Below are 24799 nucleotides of genomic sequence, written 5' to 3'. Positions count from 1 at the left end.
GAAAAGTACCTCGGAAATAATCAAATGTGTCCTACAATGGCTCCAATATAATTGAATCATCCACCTTTGTTCCAAAACAAAAGCATTATTATATTATTATATTATTCGTACATTTTGTGAGAATTTTTTAGAGGAAAAAAATCCTTTTTCATGTATGGCTTTGTATTATATAACTTTCAATTGGTGTATAATTTTCAGGTGTGTAATATTGTTGGGAAGAATATGTTCTCAGAGACTGTGTATACAAGTAGCTGTATATCTAAACACGTGAGACTTTTGTCATTAATTATCGATAATATTTACATTATCTATAAAAATACTTGCCATTTTGCAATTTCATTTGCCATAATGACATAATGAAAATTAGGTTTCTGACAAGAAAAATCATGGAATTTATATATATTCCGTAACAAAATTGTAACATACTCATACTATAATTTCCTGTCTGATATCGAAATCTTCATTTACATTTTTGTTTAACTATTGACACTTTAGTAAGCAAAGGGTCTCACACTAGACTGCGCGTTCACTGCGTTTGCACGGCGTTGTTAGATTTAAAGACCTTGTCACACTAGACTGCGCATTTACTGCGTTTGCACGTGAACAGCGTTGTTAAATTTAACAAAGCGCCGCGAGATCACAAGAAAACATATTTTTGATGACATGAAGACTTCATGACGTGTTCAAGATGTCCGCACGGCGATTATGACGTTGCTACGGAGCTTCCATGGCGTTGCAATGCGGCTTTAAGGCGTATTTATTGGCGATTGTCTGCGTTTACTGTGGTTCTACTGTGTTCTTTGCGCTTACACTGCGCTTTCACAGCGCTCACACGGCGCTCTCGCTGCGCTCACACTGCGCTGAAATTGTATTTCATATACCAACGATTACTCATTCTGAATATTCATGTACATGCTGCACTTGCATGCAAGCAAGCAGTATTCTGGCTTGTTGCCGTTCATAATCCATGGTCTAAAGGACATTTACTTGCAAACACGTTCTATATATACAGTAAACCCTCTATTAAGCCCGCCAAAGGGACTCAAGTGGTCTTAATAGCGGATGGTCTTAATTGTGGATATAATTATCAAGACATAAATATATTTCATTACCACTCTATTTGAATTATCATGTATAAACATATCTAAACAATTATATTATAACCTTCAAATGTTATTATAATCTGATGTTATAATAATAAGAAGACCATTAGATTGAAGATATTTAATAGATAGATTAAATTTTCATAGGTCTTGTTTAATGGACATAATTCACGTATTAATTTAGAAATTATTTCTCCACAAAATACATGTGCAGAAAGTAACATTAAACCAATCTGAAATTTATTTTCTCACCTTTATACAATTTTCCAGTCGCAACAGTTTTAACACATTGCTTCATCAAGTGCCATGCGTTTGAGAATTCAAGCAGATGAATAACGTTAAATTTGTTATCTGAATGGGTATTGACTGGAATATTAGTGGTCTCAAAAGTGGGGTTAGATAAATAAAACAATGAATTTGGGCTGAAACCGGTGGTATTTAAAGTTGATAAGTGGGATGGTCTTAATTGTAGGGCATGTTATCATTAACATAAATAACAGACGATTCTGTTCTTTTAAATACTGGTCTAAATAGATGGTTGGTTTTAATTCCGGGATGGTCTAAAGTAGGGATTTTACTGTACCGTATTCACCAATTTCAGATGAACGCAGAAGAATCGCATTGAGTGCGCAATGGTCGCCGTGAAAGTGCTGTAAAGTCGCAGTAAGAGCGTTTTAAAAAGATAAAGGTCCGTAAAAGCGCCATACACACGCAGATAAAGCGCGATAGAGACGCCGCACTATCTCCGTACAAGCGCCGTAGCTAATTACGGCTTTCGTTGAGCGATCCTTCTGTGTATTCGAGGTGCTCCTGTTGCGTTGTAGGAGATGCTTCTGAGTTGCTACGGCGTCCTCACTGCGATCCAACTACGCTCTTATCAGAACGCCGAGTGACGGGGTTCGTTTTGAGCATGCTCAAAACGCGCGCCGTCGGTCGGCGTTTCTATGCCACTGCGATGCTGTCGCGATGCTGCGGCGATGTTTGCGATCTTACTGCGCTCACCTCGGCGTTCTGAATTTTCTTTGGACGCCGTGAGAACGCCGCCTAGAGACACATGGGTTAGACAAAGCGCTGCGAGATCACAATCAAACATGTGATATTTTTGATGACATACCTACTTAACGCCGTCTTCACGGTGTCCTCAAGGCAATCATGGCGATGCTACGGAGCTTCAACGTTGTTGACACATGTTATTACGGCGTTTTAATGTTTGCGATTGTTTGAGTTTGGACTGCGCTTCTACTGCGTTCTTTGCGCTTCCAAAGCGCTGTCACGCCGCTCATACGACACTCGCGCAGCCCTCACACTGCGCTGAAACCGTAAAGTTCCGTAAAAGCGCTGCCCACATGCAGTATAAGTGCGGCAGAGACGCCGCACAATCTCCGTACAAGCACCGTAGATATCAACCGCGTTTTTCCGGCGTTTCGTTTGTGCTTTCATGGCGCTCTTGCTGATTTGTAGGAGATGCAACTGAGGCGTCCTTACTGCGATCCCACTGCGTATTTATCAGGACGTCGAGTGACGGCGTGTGTTTTAAGCATGCTCAAAATGCGTGCCGTCTGTCGGCGTTCTATGCGATGCCACTGTTGTGGAGAAGCTGCGGAAATTTGCGATCTCACTGCGCTCACCTCGGCGTTCTGAAGTTTCTTTTGGACGCCGTGAGAACGCCGCCCTAGTGTGATAGGGGTTTAAACAAGATTATTAAATATTTCAATCAAGGTAAGAAAGAGGACGTTTTAAATTCGTTAAATAAAGCTTTTGCATGTTTTATTCATCTGCTTGTTTCATTTTGAAACATAATTATTCCCATTGCAATAACTTTCTTGTCATCATTTCATCATCATCATCATCATCATCATCATCATCATCATCATCGTCATCACTAGCAGCAGCAGCAACAGCAGCAGTAGCAACATCGTCTTTCTTTCTAGGCTTGTAAACCAATGGAAGGTAGCCACGTGGCTATCATTGGTAAACGTGACGTCAGCATGGACAAAAGAAGTCACGAGCAACACATATGCGATTCTTGTTGTTCAGAAGATCTGTGCAATAAAAATTGCACCACAGCTCAGCTGTCTATAGGTATAATTGACCATTTCTTTTTAAGATTGCAAAAACGTATAATGTGCAATAAGTCATTTTTCCTTAAATTTTATTGACAGCCCAGATGTCTATATATGTACACATAAAGAAGTGTCTTTTGTGAAAAAGTATATGGGGATAAAGTGCAGTTCGGCAGAAAGTCACCTAATTATGCTTTTATCGATGCTGAAATTATTTTAAATTCGTCTTAAGAAATAATAAGTTTTAAAAACATGAGATTTACGTTAAACATGAACAACAACATAATAAAAATGCATTTAAAAATCAGAAATATTTTGTTTTTATAGAAATCACATCTGAAAGTTAATTACTTATCATTATGAGTTTGGTAAGTTTGTAATGAACTTATTTTAGATCAAGTAGCATTTATTTTTATTTGTGCGGGGGCATTGCAATTTAATTTCAATTTATATTTTGTCTGTTCCAGCCTTTCGTAATATCAAAGCACTGAGCGTGCTATTTTCTTATTTGTTATTCTATAGATCCATGTCAGTCAAATCCTTGTAACCATGGTACTTGCAAATCTGACGGTCATAACTTCAGATGTGAATGTGCTGCAGGCTTCACCGGAATTATATGCGACACAGGTGATATCGTTTTAAATAGACAAACTTGTGTGCTGGAAAATACAATACATTCACTTTTTGTTTTAGATAATCTTTTTTTATTTAATATGATACTAACTATAACATCAATCTCATAAAAATAAAAAAAAGTAAAAAAATATGATTAATCAATATGAAAGTCAATTTAATTTAATATCTTATACATTTTATTACTGAACTAATTGGATATTTAAAAGGTTATCTCGTTGTCCTTTTCGAACAAATATATAATAAACTGCTACATTTATATTCCAATGTATTTTCAGAAAATACATGATCATATTTATATATTTTATTTCTTTTTTAACTTTGATATGTACAAAAATAATATTCATATTGATTATTGTTAATTTCTGTCACATTTTCGCTCAGCAAACATAAACAGTAAATATTGTCCAACCCTAGATAAAAAACAGATATACATGATAAACCAGTTCGGCAGTCACTCTGGGATTATTAAGTATCAAATACAAATTATAAAACAATAAATTATCAAAAACAATTACGTGTATTAATGTTTTACGGTTGTGTCTCAGTGATTATTTCAATTGTTTAATTCATTTTTATGAAGTATGTAACACACCATAACATGATTGTATTGTCATGTTTTTGTGTATTCAAGACATCGATGAATGTGTATCAACTCCATGTGTACATGGAACCTGTACTGACCGAGTTAATGGTTACGTTTGTGCCTGTAATCAAGGATACAATGGAAACAATTGTCAACACGGAATGTACTCCAATGAGTTCTTCCGATTTCTTTACTGCTTCATTTAACATGATAATTGTTTGAAAAGTTTAGTACCGCCGCTTTATCAGGTGGTACATCGGCATCATTTTTCAAATTGTTTATAAGGATTTATCTTTTCAACTTCGTTATCGCAACAGATTAGAACATTCTCTTGGCACTAATGTTTTCTCCCTTTTTGTATGTATACCATCTATTAAATGTAAGAAAACCTCACGTGAAAATTTGTTGTTTGATGAAATGGATGATTTTTATATTGTCCATATTGTTAATGTTTGTGGAATATTTGATTTGAACTTTTAATTGTTTTATTGATCGCTTATTTACCAGAGGGTTTTCTAAGAAATTACTATATTATTAATAAATATAATTATTATTATTTCTTATTAGTATTATAATAATTATACATGTTTCCAAATCTGTGAGTATAAAAATAATTATTGTCGATGGTATAATTTTCTTTATATTTATTTTTATTTTTATTATTATTAATTTATTATTTTTACTATTATTATTATAGAAACGGCTAAAGCCGTCCATATGGCAAATACGCCGAAAATAACAGGGACGGCATAAGCCGTCCCTATGGAAGTAAAAGGGTTAATGCCTGTAGATATATAATTTGTCCAAAGTGAAATTTACGCTGATTGCTTCCGTTAAGAAGAAACATCTATATGTTTCAAATGTTATACTGATATAATGGTTTTTAATAACAATGTTCAAGATAAAATATATAAATATACTTGAGTATTGAATGACTGTCCTACTCTGTATATTAATTGAACATTACTGATAAATTATTATCATTATACCTTAAGTCACAGGGGCTTTTTGCTATAAATAGGAAGTAAAATGTTAAATTGAAAACGAATTTAACAAAATATGAAGTGTTTTGCTTTTACCTATGCACTTACCATTAACACATGTATAGGCATAATGTCACTTCTTTGCTTTTGAAAAAATTGTTTATTAAACAAATACATTATTTAATATTTTATTAAGATAAAATTTGAAACTTTGATAAAACAATTAAACAAGTAAGATCGCAATAAACAGAACAGACAGCAGCCTTCAATAATGAGCACAGCTTGGAAACTATGACGTTTGAGACAGACGTCAAAAAACAAACGTAACATCATGCATCATTTTCTACGGGAGGATTAATTACAATTAGTGAAAATATCCAATAAATTAAAGATCAATTTGAAGAAATTACAAGATGCCACATACACAATAGTCTTGCCAAAACGAACAAATTATCTTGTATGATTGAACAAGTATGAACGCAATATTTCTTTCTTTCAGACATAGATGAATGTTTATCAAATCCATGTATACATGGAACATGTAGTGATCGAGTGAATGGTTATGTTTGTGTCTGTACTCAAGGGTACAGTGGAAACAATTGCCAGCATAGTATGTATGATTTTTATTGTCCCGCCGAAGACGAATGCATACGAATTTAGCGTTGTCCGTTGGGACGTCCGTCCGTCCGTCCGTCCGCATGTACTCAGGTGCACAACTTATTGCATGAATGTCTGTTTCCTTTGTCCGTACAAACAGTTTTCTTAAGGAATGAATAGCCTATTGGATGTAAAGAGGTTGCGAGATCAAAGAAGATGAAACAAATAACCCAAGCAGAAGTCCGTCTATCTATATTTCTTATTTTGGTGCATTATTTAAGGTATCGGCTTTACCAATCAAACACTTTAGAGATAGATAGTTCTAATCTACGGAAAGTATATAGACCATGAAGTATTTCTTTAAATGTCATCAACTGATAGATCACATAAGGGCATATTGTTTATGTGCATCGATTTTCTTTGCATGTTTTTGCCCTGGTAATTTTTGTCTAAAGCAAAATAAAAAAGTAAATGGAAAGCATTGATTAATATTATAAAGGCAAACACATTTTTTTAAACAGTTACTCTTTTAAATGTGCTTTTTGAGTTACTGCTACCTGTAATATATTACTTTTAATTTTACTCGGTACGAAAGCTGAAAACGTTTTGGAGACATCAACTTGAAACTGCTTTGATTAATCGATATAATAACGAAAAAAAAAAAAAAAAAAAAAAACAAAATGTCTAAAAACAATAAGTTTTTTTTAAATAAGCACTGAGTACCCTTTGTTTACCATCTGCCAGTTTTTTATGTATTTAATTTGTAATTTTTCTTGACCAATGTACATCTAGAGACTATTTAAATGTCAATACGATTTACCAAGAAGTAACTGCTGTAGATGTTTCCTTAAACTGATAATTCCAAGAAAAATGATTGATTCGTGATGATATTCTCCTTACAATCATCATATTATCATTAGGTAATATTGACATTTTTATCGTAGAAGTCCATATAAAATCTTGTGAAAAGATTTGTAGAGTAAACTTTTTTTACAGATGTAAAGTAAGTAAAACAAGTCATTTTTAGATAGCAATAACATCTGAGAAAGAGATGATAACCGAACGCATAATCCACAACAAAATTATATGAAAATTGCAGATTCAGTTTGATGGATTCTTTAAATGAGAAATAATAAGAAAGTGATACATCCCTCATGCTCCTAGCACCGACTTGAGCGGTACTCAATTGTCAACACTTAAAATTGCTGAAATCAATGATCATGAAGGAACCAACAAAATATAACAACACTTGCGTGAAGTATGGGGCAACCTTTTTACAGCTGCTATACACCACTTGACATCGTCTGTTACAGCCACACTAAAACATAATAGCAAGTTTCAAGCACAGTTTCTTATAGCGTACATATACCTGACAAGATATAAAAGTGTATATGCACAGAGCGAGAAAGGATATTCAATTTCATGATCAACTATTTTACTTTTATTTTTTGTTCTCTCTACATAACAGATGCTTAATCGGTTGATTTCAGAATACATGATAGTATATGGAATTATCGGTTCATGTTTACGGATGTCTTGGCCGCGAAACTATTTGCGTTGCATGAAAGTAACTTATTGAGTTCGCGCGGCTTCCTATCTAGAAACTGCTCGTTTCACATACTTTACATATATTAACATTTTACGCTACAGATATTCCTATAAGATTTTGTATGAACTTCTTTGCAAAAAAAAAAATGTTGATATTTTGTGTTTTGTTTTGTTTTGTTTCTTGCTCATTCTTATTAATTACAATTTCTAATGTGATTTACTACATATATAACATATTCAAAAAACTATAACACGTAGGAGAACAGACGTCTTATTTTTATTTGAAGAAAGTTACGGTACATATGATAGGTAAGGTCTTGTTTTGATATAAAACTATTTGTAAATTGCATATGTTAAAAATGAACTTACCAAGATTCAGCAGTCGCCATACTCGTTTGTTTAACTATATTATGTCACGTAATTCCCCCCATTATTTTTGGTTTTACTGGATACAATGGATGTGGCGTTTCAGCATGAACATTTCCATTACGACTTTAAGTAAATTAACATACCTGTGTATTGTAGTCTCTACAGACTGTGCTGATATTCTTCATAATGGAGATAATAAAGGCGACGGAATTTATACAATTATTACATGGAAAACTCATGAAACTATTGACGTCTATTGTGACATGACTACAGATGGTGGCGGTTGGACGGTCAGTGGTTTTCGACATATTGTGTTATATTTGAAGATTTTCAGTTCACACATAAATAATTTCCTTACACAACTGTTTATTTAAAATGTAGAATAAATTTAACAATATATGCCTTCTTCTGTCCATTCGGTTTAAGTTATATGTTATTCATAAACATCATTTTGTGTACTATTTAATTTAAGTAATTAAGCTTTATTATTATGTATTTAAATGATCTCAGGATACTTAGGATACTCATAAGGATACATTAAGTCAGAGATATTTTTATCAATCTCTTTATCAGGTTTTTCAGAACAGGTTTAATTATTCAGTAGAATTCAACAGGAACTTCTCTCAGTACGAAAATGGTTTCGGAAATTTACACACAGAGTTTTGGCTTGGTAAGTGTTTGCAAGGATGACGTGTGATAATTCAAAAATGTTAAAACATTGAAAAGAATATAAGGTCTCTACATCAAGAAATAAAAGGGTTTCATAAAAAAGCTTACTTGACTACTTCCAGTATTGATTAAAAATGCTTTTTTCAAACGAATTAATGACTCAAAATAATTTTACATACGTAAATATGCACCACATATAATAGGTATATAATAAATATGTTGAACTTACATATGGTATTACCAAGAATAGCACATCGCATGTTTTGGATGTGTTTAACATATGGCTACACGTGCGTACCCAAATGTTTTTCATATATATGTTTTACATATGGTAAGTACTTGTGTTTCATGCGATTAAGAGTTATATGAAAATCTATCGTATAGACAAATGTGTTAAGTTTACCATATTTCTGATCTGTTAACAGAGTGATTATTACATGTTTTTAACGATTTCATGTAAAAATCGTTATAATATAACTGTTAAAACACATGTTTATATCAGAATCTTAAAATGACATTCGATGCTGTTTACTAGTCGCTGATATTCTTTTTGATGAATAGGTATTTAATCATATCAAGGGAATGACTTTGAAAATACCAATACAAATTTTAAGTGAAAAATGACAAGACATCTCAAATGAAACTGCTAGTGAAAACAGATTTACAAATAATTTTCATGTTACAGACCAAATTTATATAGATCTAAAGACCTTTCTGTATAATTTTTAAAATACCTATTAATTTCATAATGATCACCACCAGAGTATTAGGTCACTCTGGTGTCTGAACAAAAAAAAATCCGCTGAACTACAAATAAATTTAGACCGTCTATGTGCGTAATACACAATCTGTAAATTGTATATATGGCTTACCATGAAAGTCATAGAAGAATATGATTTCAAAGTTTAAAAAATTAATATGGGTACCCTATCGTTTCCGTCGCCATTCGAAGCGTTGTTTAATTTTAGATACGCGGTGGAAGGCTATGTGCTATATTCGTTTGACTTATTTGTCATATATCACATTATTATCGAAATGTCGCAAATTGAGCTGAAGGCGTAGCAAAGCAATAGGTCCCATAAATTGCGGTGTAGCCAAATAACCTGCCTACAAGTTTATCATGTAAGTACACCGGACATATATTTTTAAGAAGTGACCTTATGTGCGTATTAACTTCAAACTGGTGTCAACTACAGCTAGTTGCACATTCTCTAAATTAATACCATGCCCGGCAAAACTGAATTTGATTTACTGTTAGATAATGACTAATTTAACAAAAATCTTATTTTTGAAGGGGCTTCACATAGAGACCAATAAAGATGTTAAGTAGCATATTAACTTACCGTTGATGCGCAGCAATTAAATGGAACAAAGAAAGAGAAAAACGACAAAAATGACCCTTGACCGTTGCAAGGTATCTTTTTAAAAATCCAGATTAAATGTTAAAATGCCACATAATATTGATAGTTGAAGTAAACTTTATTACCAATATGCAATAAAACCAAACCAGAGTTGAATTTTGCGGTTTTAAATGCATTTTTCTAAGAAATTAAACTTTATTCTTACATAAAAACATAAAAAATATTCGTTAGGTAACTGATGTCCAAATGTAATCTCTAAGTTTGTTTTTTTCAGGCCGATTTGAAAAAAAAAAAACGATTTCGTCGACGGACATTAAAGAAATGCCATATCCAAAAATACAACGTGAAACAGAAATAATTCTTGACATTGATAGTTTCATTATTTCGTAGTGATGGACTTATGATTGCAAAGTTTTATTTGCATGTTAGCAGAGAAAAAATGACTAACATACACTACATCTACTTTGCAGCTTGTATTCAGCGTTTTTATTGCAAGGAGAAGTCTATACACGTACATTTCTTTTGCTGACTTCCGGAAAACATAGGATTTACATGTGATGCAACTTACTAGCGACAGAAAAGTGCTAATGCTGTAACGGCTCGAAATAATTCAAATTGTAGGAAAGTGGAGTTCATTTCATATTCAACAGTCAAAGGACTAAGCAATATAGTTTCTTTTTCAATGGTAACATTTTCGGCGATAAACAAATTTGACTGTTGGTTGAAATGTTTGTTTGATGCTTTGATACGGCTAATAAACGCAGATTTGTAAAATTTATTTCCAGGATAAGAAATAATTCACAGAGTGGACTAATGTAGTAAAATATAACGGGAATTATGTACCTTTTGTACATAACGACGGCGAGTTAAGTGGAGACTACAATATTTATAGGCTATATGAAGCATCCTAATGGAGGCACTTTTATCGCAAAACTGTAGAAAGTGTTAAATTCATTGCAAGCAATACACCACAAAAAGACCTTACATCTATGACAAAAACTGTTTTTGCACAAGACTATTGCGAATGCTAGCCAAAATATTAATAACAATTACAAACGAGTAACTATACACGCAGGTTGTCGACAAAACTGTTATGAGCAGATCAGAACATATTTCTTTGCCGATATCGACAAACGAAGAGAGCTCGAGCAATAATAACAGAGAACTTTAATCGGAAAAGTCAACAGAAGTTGTTCCAGAAGTCAAAACATTTTATCAAATGAAAAAAAAAATACTGAGATATTTCTGAAAATACGAACTTACATTCATTGTTTGATTGTGCTTTTTCTCCCGACACCCTTATCATGCAGTTAAAAAGTGATCATTTAGATAGTTTGTTTGAAAAAAGTTAAAATTTAATAGCGGACAGACAAATTTCTATTTCAACCGACTTGTTGTTCTTATTTTTAAATAAATTTCTATTATATATTCATCGCTGTATTTTACTCTATTCCTGTTTTGTTTCAAGATTATAATGTCTGTACGTCATTCCAGTTAATTTGCATAAATCCACCTTCAAACCACATATCAGTTGCTGCTCATATCACTTAATAAGCCACTTATTTCACGTAAAAATATTTTAAAGAATTTTCTTTTCAAATTTGAATTGAAATCGGTTATTCTGATTGAAGAAGGAACTGGGACAAAACGTAAGCTATCTTATCAATCTCAACACTACACTTTTTTTTCAAAATGAACATAAATTTACGACGAAATATCAACATAATTTTATAGATCTGCTTTAATTTTTATTACATTCAAACGGATTAAATTCACAATCATTATAAAATGCCACTGTTTGCTATTTAATGATTTTTCATCATGTCTCTTATATATATTAATATTAAGAAAGATCAGTATTTAAGTAAAAGTAACTAAGAGAACAATGGAAGTTTTGTTAATTGTGAGACGAACCCTTAATGACGTCAAAATGAACGGGAAAATATAAGATTTTAACATTATAACCATATAATTAACTTTTTTTGAAAAAGAAAACTAAGTCAAGTCTGATTTAGATGATTATACTCTTACAATTGATATGAAATTAAATACTCAAATTTTGCCGCACAGACTTTACTTTTACCTTACATACAAGCACCAATTGTAATTTGTCAATTATCGTAATATTTCTGTGTCCCAAATTATTGTTTATGAATCAACGATTCTAATAGGTGTTAAGCAATTATTCAAATAAATAACAAGAAATTGTTGTTTTATTTGAAAATTGATTGAAAAAGAATTGTCAGCAAAAAATGTATGTTTATCTCTTGTTTCGATCATCAATGTAATTGTCATTATTATATGAGTGTAATTATAATCCTTTTTATGAAGCATTGACTGCGATAAAAGCAATCTGGGCAAAATCGAAAAAAATGACCATTCCTTTATCATAATTGAACCATTCGTCGGGTATTAACAACTTTTAAACCAAAGTTTTATCTTTAAATATCTGCAGGGTCAATTGTTAATAAATGACCAATGAAAAATGACCAAGGGGTCGGCCATTTTTGGGGGTTCAAAAATTATATTAATACCCTTACCTTTCATTATTTTACCCTTTTTTGCGTTCCCATCAATAAAAACCGTACTTAGTCTAATACTATTATCTGTTATTAATACAGGTCTCAAATACATTGAAGAAATAGCAAATCAAGGACTTTCTGATCTACGAATTGATGTAGAGGCGCAAGATGGGGCAACAGCTTATGAAACATTTGACCGTTTCTCACTTTCATCAGGGCCAGCATATACTCTTCATTTAGGATCTACTATTGCCAGCCTTAATAGTAAGTACATAAAATTTTGCTTTCTGATGTAAATAATGCAGGTAATTTTGCTAAAGATGGCTTATTTCCTTTTCAATAGCACTAATATGCCAGTTTAATTAATGACATTAAAATATTTTATTAATTTCAGACAACGCTCATTGGTAATGAACAATAAACAAAGATTATTGTAATAATTTTATTATACTAAATTTCAAGAAAAATTGTTTATTTGTATATATCTTTTTTATTGAATACTTTCATAACCCATATTTTATTACCCATAAAAATATTTGATATAGTATCAGCTTCATAAATAAACACTTTAATTTTAAATGTTCCGTTTCATGGTTACGAAATATTTGTATAACTTGTTTCTCATTGAGTTTTTTGGACCGAAGGCCGTCTGTTTTCAGTTGAAAATCTTGTAAAAATTTACATAGGAGAACTGAATGTTTAAATTTCATTGATTATTTTAAAATTAAAATCTGAAATCTTAGTATCTAATTGGCCATTGTAAAATTAGTTAAATAACATAAAGAAATTTTCTGAAATGGTAAACGTGTCTAATTGTTAATTTATTTAAATGAGTTTTGGAAACAAACTCTCTACATTCATAAGTTCTTTTACTATCAAGTTAAATGTCCAATAAATAGGTTCTGCTTAACTATGACTTCTCCACATTTTAAACTCTATATTACCATGCATCCTACTACAGATCATTTTACGCTGCTTTAATAAGTTATAAATTTTATCAAAAAGTAAGGAAACCACCATTTACAATTAAGTTCACGATCCCATTTACTCAAGCGCATAAAATTAGCAAAAAACACTTAAGTTAGTAGTAACTGTTATTAATGAGAAATTGATACACAATATATAATTTTCCTATATTGATCATATTAATGAAGGCTTCATAAAAACTGCTAACGATTGTATGGTTTGTTTATTATCAATGCTTGTCAAATTAATTTTGTGTCGCCTTGAAAAAAGGCATATAGGGGTAACTTTTGTCGGCGGTGTCGAGGCGGCGTCGTTGTTAGCGTCCCCTTAGGTTGGTCCGGAGAAACTCAGTCAGTATAAGTCGAATTGACTTCAAACTTGGTATGTATGCTCCTTCAACGACCTAAAGTACAGTGCACAACAATCGTTAGTCTGCACTTCCTTTTTTCTGTAGTTATTGTTCATTTTCATACTTTATTTTTGTCCGGGCCATTTCTCCGCTATTGAATTGAATCTTCAAATGATGATAGATCTCATTAAGAAGAAGTGCAGTGAACAATAACAGGTACTCTGTACTTCATGATGTTTGAGTTATTGACCTTTGTAAACTTTTGTCCTTTACGCCTGTCCAGAGCATAATTCAGTCACTATAAGTTAGATTGACTCCAAACGTGGTATACATGTTTCTTTCAATGACCAGAAGTGCAGTGCACAAGAATCGTTACTCTGCACTTCTCTTTTTTAGTAATTGCCTTTTGTTAATGTTCATACTTTACTTTTTCTCCTAAACTACAAAAGCTTTGGACTTGAAACTTCATCGGATGATAGATCTCATTGAGAACAATCACCGTTCACAAGAACAAGTACTCTATACTTTGTGATTTTTGAGTACATCCCTTTGTTAATTTTCATACTTCATTTCTGTCTGGACCAATTCTCCTACACTTTAAAAGCTATTCCGTCGAATCTTTATAGGATCTCTTTCAGAAGAAGTGCAGAAGAAGTACCCTGTACTTCATAAGTTTTGAGTTATTGACCTTTGTTAATTTTCATGTTTAGTTGGCTTGTCCGGAGCATAACTTGTTCATTATGAGTTTGAGTGACTTCAAATTTGGTATCAAAGCATTTTTATCGACCTTGCGTACAGTGCACAAAAAATGTTACTCTGCACCTTTTTTGAATTATTGTATTTTGTTTATCTTCATACTTCATTTCTGCCCAAGTCATTTCTCCTATGTTTTAAAAGCGGTGGACTTGAAACTTTATAGGATGATAGAGTACATGTACATTGTAAGAGCAGTTTTTAAAGAATAACTTCTTTTAAAAAAGGAAAATGCCTGGCAGCTTAAATGTTGTAAAGGCTTCACACCCGATTCGCGCAGGACTAGTTAGATTAGAAAGCTTACTTTCTGTTCTTTTTATGCCCCCACAATGTGGGTGCATATAGCGTTGCACTTGTCCGTCCGTCTGTCCGTCAGTCCGTACGTCCCGAAATCTTGTGAACGCAACTCCTCTTAAACCGTATGGCAGATTTTGCTTAAACTTACAGGGATGAACAACCTTAATGTGCAGATGGTAGTAAAGGAAGGAATTTTTGCTGCGACCAAATTTAATAGAATTATGGCCCTTTGTTGATTTTTAGTTTTCAACTTGTGGCACATGTAGTCCAAAAAATATTTGACCTAGAGTCATAAGATTGACAAAACAGTGGCGTGTGGGGGCATCCGTTTCCTATGGACACATTTCTAGTTTTGGATTTATCGTTTCTTTCGTTAGGTGTTGCTAATACGTTGATTCGTGTATTTCGTATCGACAAATGTTGCCATTTACTTAGTATAAACCTTCTTTAAATAGTCCGATTTGATTGAACTACTAAAATATTTAAAACATCGTTCAGACTATTAAAAATAAAATAATTACATGACGGTAAATATGAAATGAAACGGAAACATAAATGAGTACGAAATAAATTGTTTGTTTGTACTTCTTATCGGCATTTTTGTTTAGGTAATGAAAGAGCGAATAAATCTGCGCCTAACTTCATACTCAAATAATACTTTTTACTGTAACTTCGTCATTTCTGAAAGGATCTATTTTGAACTTAGAATGGTTGTTACTTATCATTACCCACATCAATTGTTATACATTCATTTACTACAATGAATATATCCGGAATAATCACACTCATTCCTGGAAGTTAGTATTATTTTTTAAAATTGTTGTTTTGTTATTATTACTTCTTTACTTTTACATGATTTACTTCAGACTTTAAATTTTGTTTCTATTTAAAATATTTCGAATGTGATTCTTTCATTATTATTGCTTACGAGTGCATTCGACATCAATATTTTAACGTAAATGTCAATGATAAGGTCAGTTTTAGCATCCTTATCCTTATATTTCCATGTTTTCTAAGATATACAAATAAACCAAATCTAATTTGGCCGAGTATTTGTTTTAAAGATACTTTTTGTTATGACTGTGTATGCACCAAAATTAAATTTTGTATGCTCCTCGAAAGAAGACCATAATATTTGCCGCTTTGTCCTTCCGTCCACACCCTTTCCTGTCCGGGACATAACAATGAAACTAAAAGAGATGTCAATAAGAGACTTTAAAGGTGATATATCTCATTGAGTAGAAGTACAGTACAACAAGAAGCAACTTCGCCTTAACTTTTTACATGACTCTGAAAGATATCAACAAGAAATTTTGTACGTAGATAGGTCTCCGTGAGTAGATGTGCAAAGCAAAAGAACCATAACTCTGCTTTTCCTTATTTTGGAGTCATTGTCCATAGTTCATTGTTACGTTTTGAACTTTGTCCGGGACATTTCTTAGAACTCACAAAGAGAATCAACAAGAAGCCTTGTTAGTAGAAAGATCTAAGAGAAAAAAATGCATCGCAAAAGAACCTTTACTCTGCCTTGCCTCATTTTTATGAGTTATTGCCCTTTTTTCATTTACACTGAGAAACTTGTCAAACAATATCTCTAAAAATACAAAAATATAGACAAGAGACTTTTCAAGTAGATATATCTATTTGGGTAAATTGTATTTCAAAAGAACCATAACCCTGTCTAACTTAATGTAGAGGAGTTGCTCTTTGTTCATTTTTACATTTTGTTCTCTGTACAGAACATAAATCCGAAACTATCAACAGAAAACGATGTAGATAGATAGATAGATCTCATTGAGTAAAAGTGTATTTCAAAAGAACCATAACCCTGTCTAACTTAATGTAGAGGAGTTGCTCTTTGTTCATTTTTACACTTTGTTCTCTGTACAGAACATAAATCCGAAACTGTCAACAGAAAACGATGTAGTTATATAGATAGATCTCATTCAGTAAAAGTGCATTGCAAAATAACCATAACCCTACCTTGCCTTATTTTGAAGTAATTTGCCCTTTCTTAATGTTTACACTTTCAACTGTATCCGAGATATATATCTAAACTACACTAGTTATCAACAAGAAACTTTGTATGAAATATATCTCATTACGTAGAAGTGCAATGCATAAAAACAGTAACTCTGCCTTGCCTTATATTAGAGTCTTTTATTAATTGTACACTGTGATCTTTATTTTGACATAACTCTGAAACTGCAAGAGCTATCAACAAGAAGTTGTTTCTGTGAGTCCAAAACCTGCTCAGGGAGTATCTTACGCTTCAATTGGCTTTTCTATTCTGACTAGTTTTAGCTTTGAAGAGAAAGTATGTTTTCGTGTTGAATTTTCAAAAGCTATGCAGGAATTTCGCCTTTCCTTGATTCACGGGAGAGGGAATCACTCGACTTTGTAAAGTATACAAACGAGCAATGGCAACTTTTGACCCTCGGTCATTATTTTTATGAATTTAGGTGAGAATGTTTCCTTAATCAAAACTAGACCTAGCCTATCATATGCACGGTTACTTTTTTAATTATGAATACAAAGTGCATTGTCCTATTTGTTATGGTTTTCGAGAACATTGTTTGAAATTATTTCAAAATTGCAAAAGAAGTTTTAGTAAATATCACCAGTTGGTTTAATTTTGTAAAAAGGCTTTCTTCTTTCATTGAAAACACAGTAACAAGCATAGTATTTATATCTCTTATTGTAAATGTCCATTTGAAATTTTGCTGAATGATATGCAGAGTAAAAAGCTGGTTTCGTATATTGGGAGTAATAATACAAAGGCGTTGTGTAGGTTCGATCTGTATTGACTTTCGATTCAATGTGTACAAAATCTCAACAGTAATATATCAACAATAACAACATACGTCAGAAGTGACGTTGACGTCAAATAGCGCGGTAAAACGTAACGTAGATAATAGCGTAAATATATGTAGTTATCCTGCGGACATACTAGGGGTCGCGAAATGTTTAACACTTATTACACAAAGATTTAAGAATATTTAAGCAGTATGTTCAGAAGTGACTTATCAGCATACAATATTAAAGCGTAATTTAAATAAGTAAGTATAGTCTCTAAGCAGTTCATTTGGCAAAAATATTATGGTTACTTTCGTTATTAAGCTGTAAATAAAGTCGTGAAGTGTCACTTTGTATTAATATAATTTCATAGTTAATTAAAAGTTCTGTAACTTCCAAAGGAAACAGTCTCACTATCGGTCTATTGGTAACACCACTGTCTGTTCTAATTTTCGCCGACCGAACGAGTCCATCTCTCCCGAGCACGAGTTGTTCAACGACCGCCAATTTCCATTGTGCACGTGGTACGTCATCGTGAACTTTTACTACGTCACCAACTGATATCGATTGTTTATTTTTCCCGGAAGTACGATGTTGTTCACGGAGAGAAATTAGGTAATCATGTCTCCATCTCTTACGGAAGTCTTCTATGATTTTAATCTAAATTTTGTGGCACGTTGTGTAATGTTCCGTTGTTTCCCAAGGCTCAAACTTAGGTCCGTTTCATCAACAGTGTCATGATACGGTAATGTAGTAATGCGTCTACCATATAAAATATGAGCTGGTGTAAATGGTTCTCGTTTTGGACGTCTGCGTATGTAACGTAGGTACGGCCTAGAGTTTTCTTGAGTGCTGGCTTTGTGAGTCCAATCAGCCTTTCCCACCATCCTCCATACCAAGGTGCACGCTTAGGAATGAATTTCCATGTGGTACCATGACTGGTAAGTGTGTCATGTACATGTCGGGACTCGAACAAACGTGTTATATGGTTGGATTCAGCCATAAATGTTGAAGCATTATCAGAGATAATGACATGTGGTAAAGATTTTCGGCTGCTGAATCTTCTAAATGCTTGTTAAAAGGAGTCTTCTGTCAAATCTGGCACGAGTTCTAAGTGCACCGCTCGTGTTGAGGCACACGTAAATAAACAAATATATGCCTTTGTTTCCATTCCGTCTTTAGTTCTGACATAAAATGCGCCTGTAATGTCTACACCTTTCACTGTAAATGGCACGGTATCTTCTACTCGATATGTAGGTAACGGAGGAGGATCTGGGGGTGAGTATGCTTGGCCAACTACCTTCCGGCAAGTGACACATTTTCGAGAATTGTCTTTACACATTGACGAATAGCAGGTATCCAATTCTTCTGTCGTATATAAGTAATTGTAAAATTTACTCCAGCATGTAGTATTTTTTGATGGTAATGAAGTACAATCAAACGGGTCAACTTATGTTTTGATGGTAGCAGGTTAGGGAATTTTGAACTCTCGACCAGTGGGGCATTGTGAATTCGACCTCCGCAATAGATTCCGCCATCGTTATGTAAAAAAATAGGCGAAGTTGTTTAACAAGCTGTGAGCTGGATTTACTTAGTCTCATGTTGCTGATCTCTGCTGGATAAGAACTTGACTGACAGTCTATTAGCCATGTTTTCTCAGCTTGTAGTAATTCATTTGGGAGCAGGGGTTCGGGTCTCTTTTTTGAACTTTTGCTGTTTTGTATGAATCTCATCACATATGCAGTAACACGTAATAGTTCCTGGTATGAACCGAATCTGTCAATATCAATAACTCTATGAATGCCTTGCTCGCTAGTAGTGGTAACAGTACTGGTGGTGCTAGGGTCTGAACCGGAAGTGTTGGTTTCATGACCGGAAGCGTCATATAAGGAAGCAGTGAGCACTGTTGCATCCTTTGAATTCCATGTAGGCTATTTCGATTGATTGTTTATCCAGGATGGTCCATATTGCCAAAAGCTGTTATTGACAAACTGGGCCGCTGTTATACCACGGGTAAGTAAATCTGCTGGGTTATAGTTGGTTGGACAGTATTTGCATTTCCGGTTCCCGGTCAGTTTTTGTATTTCTTCGACTCAGTTCTGTACGAAACGGGGTAAAGTTTTAACTGTTTCTTACCAATGTAAAACAATCTGACTATCTGACCAAAGATAGAAATTTGTGTGTTTTAATGTCTTCTTTATATGGCTTAAAAGTCGAGCACCTATTACAGCTGCCAATAATTCAAGTCGAGATAACGTAAGTTTTTTAAGAGGTGCCACACGATTCTTTGCCATAATTAGTGATGAATTTTGACAATTGAAAAGGTAAGCTGCAGCTCCATATGATGACTGGCTAGCATCTACAAACACGTGTAAGGTAGTATGTGAATGGTCGTCTGCTTGTCTAATTTTCTCGTCTGCTCCGGGAAAATAACAACGTCTGTATTGTGTGGTGGATAGTGTAGTCAAATCTGCAGCAAGATTTTTCCACATCTTTTGTATATTTGCTGGATGTGGAGTATTCCAATCAAACTTCTCTTCCCAAATTTGTTGCTATATAATCTTAGCACGTACCATAACCTGACTAAGTACACCAAGAGGCTCGAGCTTCCAAAATCTCTCAATATCAAAGGAATCTGGGGAGGACGTAAGAATGTTCAATAAATGGGTGGACGTTTCTTGTGAAGGAACTAAAGGTTGTTGGGATGTCGACGCTGTAAGTTTGGAAACCGGAAGTTGGTGTTGCCTTGACGCTTGAAAGTTGGAAACCGGAAGTGGACCGGATAAAAGATATCCAAGTCTCGACTGCACCGCTGTTGGACCATTCCCTCGGACTACCTTATCTTGAACAATTTACCAAATTGAATATGAATCTGCTCCAATCAGTAACGATATCTCAAAATCTCTGTCATTTGTAACTGGATGAGCTAGCTTTAAACCATGCAAGTATGGAAGGGCAGATATATTCTGAATAAAATTCGCAGCGGTACTATCAAAACATCAATGCATATTTTCTCATTGTCGTCTGTAATAAGATGTATAGAACATTTTCTCATGTGTCGTACTCTTTGGCTAGTATCACCAAACGATGCTTAATGAACGACTTCACTTCCGGTCTGCTTAATTTATAGTTTCTCCGCTAATTCTTCAGTGATAAAAGGACGCTGAGCTCCCTCATCAAAAAGAATGTTTGTTTCCAATGAAACGATGTAAGAACATATCTGTGCAATGGTTGTCTTCAGAAGAACGGCATATCTTAGCTGAGTGGTAGAGTGTAGAATTGCAGCCTCGGGTTGATTTGAAACACCGGAAGAAGCTGGTATGGTGAAACTTGCGGCATTGGGATTTAGCTTTGAGTTTGATTGCTTTGCAGTTTTATCACAGATAATCGAATGATGTTTGCGCTGACAGAGACGACATCTATTTGTGGAACGACATGCCGATACTTGATGTTTCCGTAAACAAACACAAATGTTCTCTTTTAACAATATCTATACGTGATTCATTTGATGTAAACTTTCTGCACTCGTTAGGGGAAAGTTCATCATTACAAAAAGGACAAAATTTCTTGAAAGTTTTCCGGGAATCGACGTCTTTCTTACGTTCATTTTAACGTTCATTTGTACTTTGTCTGGTTCCAGTATAGAATGACGCTGTGGGAATATGAACATCAGGTTCACGGTTGTTAATATCAGAAGTAGAAAAACCTGCTTTCATGAAAGAAATTTCTTTATAGATAGCTGACCTTAACTCTTGTAATTCCAAGTTTACACTGCCATGTTCACGTGCCATATTTTGCTTCATTATGCCTGGAAACTTATCTCAAATTATTGGTATTTATAAGTTACCGTAAGATTCCTGTGACTGCCCAAGTGATTCTAAACCTCTGATAAAAGTTTCCATTTTATCATAAAAACATTGTTAACTTACTACATTGTTGCTAGGTCTTGGAAGTTCAATCAAGGACTGCATGTATCTATGAATTATCTTCTGTGGTTGTCCGAAGCGCTCCCTTAGTAGAATCAATGCCTTTGAATAGTTCGCATTTGTCAAAGGAAACCCGTCTATACACCGTGCTGCTATACCTTGAACAAGAGATCGCAAGTAGTTGAACTTCTGAACGTCCGATAACGTAAAATTCAGATGAATAGATGACTCAAAAGAGTCTGCCAGATGGCAAGATCTCCGTCAAAATTAAATATGGTAAGTTTTGGGAGTTTATGTTTCGCAAATGTACTCGAACTCGTATGTCGCAGTACCATAGGGTTGTCATCCTGATCAACGGAACTATTGTTTGTAAAATCTTGAGTCTGCTTCAGGTAAGTCTCGCTTAACTTTTGAATCCTCAGATCCAAATCGTATGAATATTCTTCACTTTCCACGATTTCTGTTTCAATATCGTCACACTGATTTATGATTTTTTCATTCAGTCCTTTAATTGTCGCAGCTTTCTCTGTCAGATAATCTTTGAGTGATAAATTTTTTAGCGACGCCATTTCCTCATTTTGATCAATTGCGGCTAATTTTCTCTGCACAATTCGGTGATGACCTTCTCTTGTTGAAATAAGCTTTTGTAGATTCATGATTAGTCAATAGCTATACAAACGGCACCAATGTGGAAGCAATAATACAAAGGCGTTGTGTAGGTTCGATCCGTATTGACTCTCGATTCAATGTGTACAAAATATCAACAGTAATACATCAACAATAACAACATAGGTCAGAAGTGACGTTGACGTCAAATAGCGCGGTAAGACGTACCGTAGATAATAGCGTAAATATATGTAGTTATCTTGTGGACAGTATAGTAAGTAAAACGATCAATTTCTGGATAGTAAGTCACAGTAGGCATGGTGACATATATTTACATATACATTTGTCGAAAAAAAAATATGGTTATTTAAGGTACACTTCTACGTCTAATTGTTGACGACTATAAATACAGACAACATTTCCTCTACGTCATTCATTCTATGTCCTCTTTGCCAAACGAATAAATAATTTTGATAACCTGTGCCGGTTAGTTTTTGCTTTTGCTGTAAAACAACTTCCCTTAGCACTTGCAAGGGGTGGGGATGCATTAGCAGTGTGGTTTCGCTCATGTACCGATAACTCTGACCTTGGACAGAAGATAAATTTATCTTTTGTTCCAACTTTGACCGACCTTTACCATATCCCAGAAGTTTTGTAATTGTAATGGCAGTCCATTTTGAAAACAATATAAATTATGTTAAGTATATGTTAGCAATTTAAAACTCAATTACAGCCCATCAATCTCGTTATTTTTATAGACAGATAAATACATCACAATATGCCTTCATGTTATTTTACGTTATACGAACAAAACCTATCACCTTTAAGATGTATTATTACTTTTAGATGTTTAGTTTCAATGCATATGTTATGATCACTGCAATGAAAAAAAAAACTAACTTAAATGATATTTTATTTTGGTGATCGCCCCAAAATGTGTTTATATACATTTCATTAGTTTGTTTTTGTATAGATTACATTTAGTGATATTATATCTGGTTTCTGATTTCAGTTTCTAATGGATTTGGTCCGTATCATAATGGTTCCGATTTTTCAACGGTCGACCATGATGAAGATCACGGTTCTGGAAATTGTGCTGTTACTTTTAAAGGTGGTTGGTGGTATAAACACTGTTTTCAATCAAATCTTAATGGGAAAAAAACGACAGTCACTCTTGGGATTATTTACAATAGCTTTATTAGTTCAACGACATTAATAGGAAGCAGAATGATGATGAGATCGAGTTGCCCACGTTGAATTTATCACAGCAAAGAAATCCGAGTTGGAAACAATAAGTGTCTGCAAATAACACAACAATATAATGATATAATATGATTATATTAACAAAAACAATAATAGAACGACCAATACCATGAGCATCGAAACCACAACAGCAAATACAGAAACACTTTTATCAATTATTTAGTGTTTTTGTCACATCTGAGTTTCCTTATTTAAATATATCTAAATTAATATTAATTAGTTTATACAATCAAGTTTTATTACGACAAACATCTCTGCTACGCATAATGCATATATTTTACTTTGTAGTCTTAATTTCTCTTACTTTAAAAACTTGTTTTACTTTAAAAGATGTTGAGGTTACAATTTAAACAGAGAATTAATTGATTGATTTGTTAAGGTTAGCGAACTCAACTTAAAATTTTAATAAATTGTACAGTCTGCAGTTGTGTAACCTATTATATTTTAACGTCCCGTCTTGGATTGGTGCCCGGAAGAAATAGCCACACACAAATTGAATAAAATTACTTTTGATCATTCGAAATAAATTACAGTAAATAAAGTTAAGTGCATTTTACTATTTTTGCCCCATTATATATAAGATCGAACATTCACATTCGTCCTATATTAGTGAATGTAAACTACAGATATTTGTGTTTATCTAGTGAAAACTATTCCAAAATATTATAAAAAATGCAGATTATATAATTTACCTTCTATTTATTTTTTAAGCTACTTTCCCCAGAAAATCTGACTTGAGAAAAATTTTCAAAAGATTTAAGACAAGTTAATGACAACGATAGAAAATTCTACGAATGATTTACATTGTCTTTTAAATAAATGACTTATTTTGCAGAAAGAAAATTCAAAAATATTTCAGCTTTTTTAATTTTGGGGTTTTTAAGGGCCCCTATACTTGAAAAACTTTTGAAAATTTTAAAACGTGGATTGTAAGTGCTGTTTGAAAAAATAAAAAATACTTAAAAATTGTCCCACCATTATAATTTGACTTATAAATCCAATTTTTTCCAAAAATTTTATGAACAATTATTATGGAAAAACTGGAGGCGTGCTGCTTCAACAACATTGCTTTCAAAAATGTGTTTCTTTGAAATTGTAATGTGGTATTATCATTTAGGTAAAGCCTCCAACCAGTTTGCACAAACACATTTAAAATCTGATACATATCAATATAATATCTTTGTCTCGCATCAGAAAAAGTATTATTTATTTGAAATAATTGACATGTTTTCTATTGATATAAATTAGAATAGAGCTATTCAAAATTTCACTGAAAATATTACACTGAATAATTTTAATATAACTTTTCAATTGTTTGTCACCCTTTGATTACTGCATTGCTTTTCAGTTTTCTTTTCAGGGTTTCTTTGAAATTGTGATACAGTTCTTTATTGGCGTAATCAATCTTT

General features: G+C 33.4%; 1 protein-coding gene across 1 annotated transcript in view; it reads left to right on the top strand.

Annotated features, from left to right (window-relative positions):
• Positions 1 to 24092, top strand: part of LOC132732581 (fibropellin-1-like) — a 31826-nt gene extending 7734 nt beyond the window's left edge. Inside the window, exons 7-14 of the mRNA XM_060719056.1 lie at positions 199 to 267; positions 3035 to 3185; positions 3689 to 3793; positions 5868 to 5978; positions 8039 to 8172; positions 8456 to 8552; positions 12534 to 12698; positions 23140 to 24092. Coding sequence (XP_060575039.1) covers positions 199 to 267; positions 3035 to 3185; positions 3689 to 3793; positions 5868 to 5978; positions 8039 to 8172; positions 8456 to 8552; positions 12534 to 12698; positions 23140 to 23384 — 1077 coding nt within the window. The 3' untranslated portion in view covers positions 23385 to 24092. The remainder of the gene's footprint in view (positions 1 to 198; positions 268 to 3034; positions 3186 to 3688; positions 3794 to 5867; positions 5979 to 8038; positions 8173 to 8455; positions 8553 to 12533; positions 12699 to 23139) is intronic.
• Positions 24093 to 24799: the final 707 nt, after the last annotated feature.

Source organism: Ruditapes philippinarum, unplaced genomic scaffold (genome assembly GCF_026571515.1).
Source record: "Ruditapes philippinarum isolate M1 unplaced genomic scaffold, ASM2657151v2 ctg4023_1_1_1_1, whole genome shotgun sequence".
In the NCBI taxonomy this organism is placed as follows: Eukaryota; Metazoa; Mollusca; class Bivalvia; order Venerida; family Veneridae; genus Ruditapes; species Ruditapes philippinarum.
Note: the sequence above shows the minus strand (reverse complement) of the source record. Positions and strands in the feature narration are given on the sequence as shown.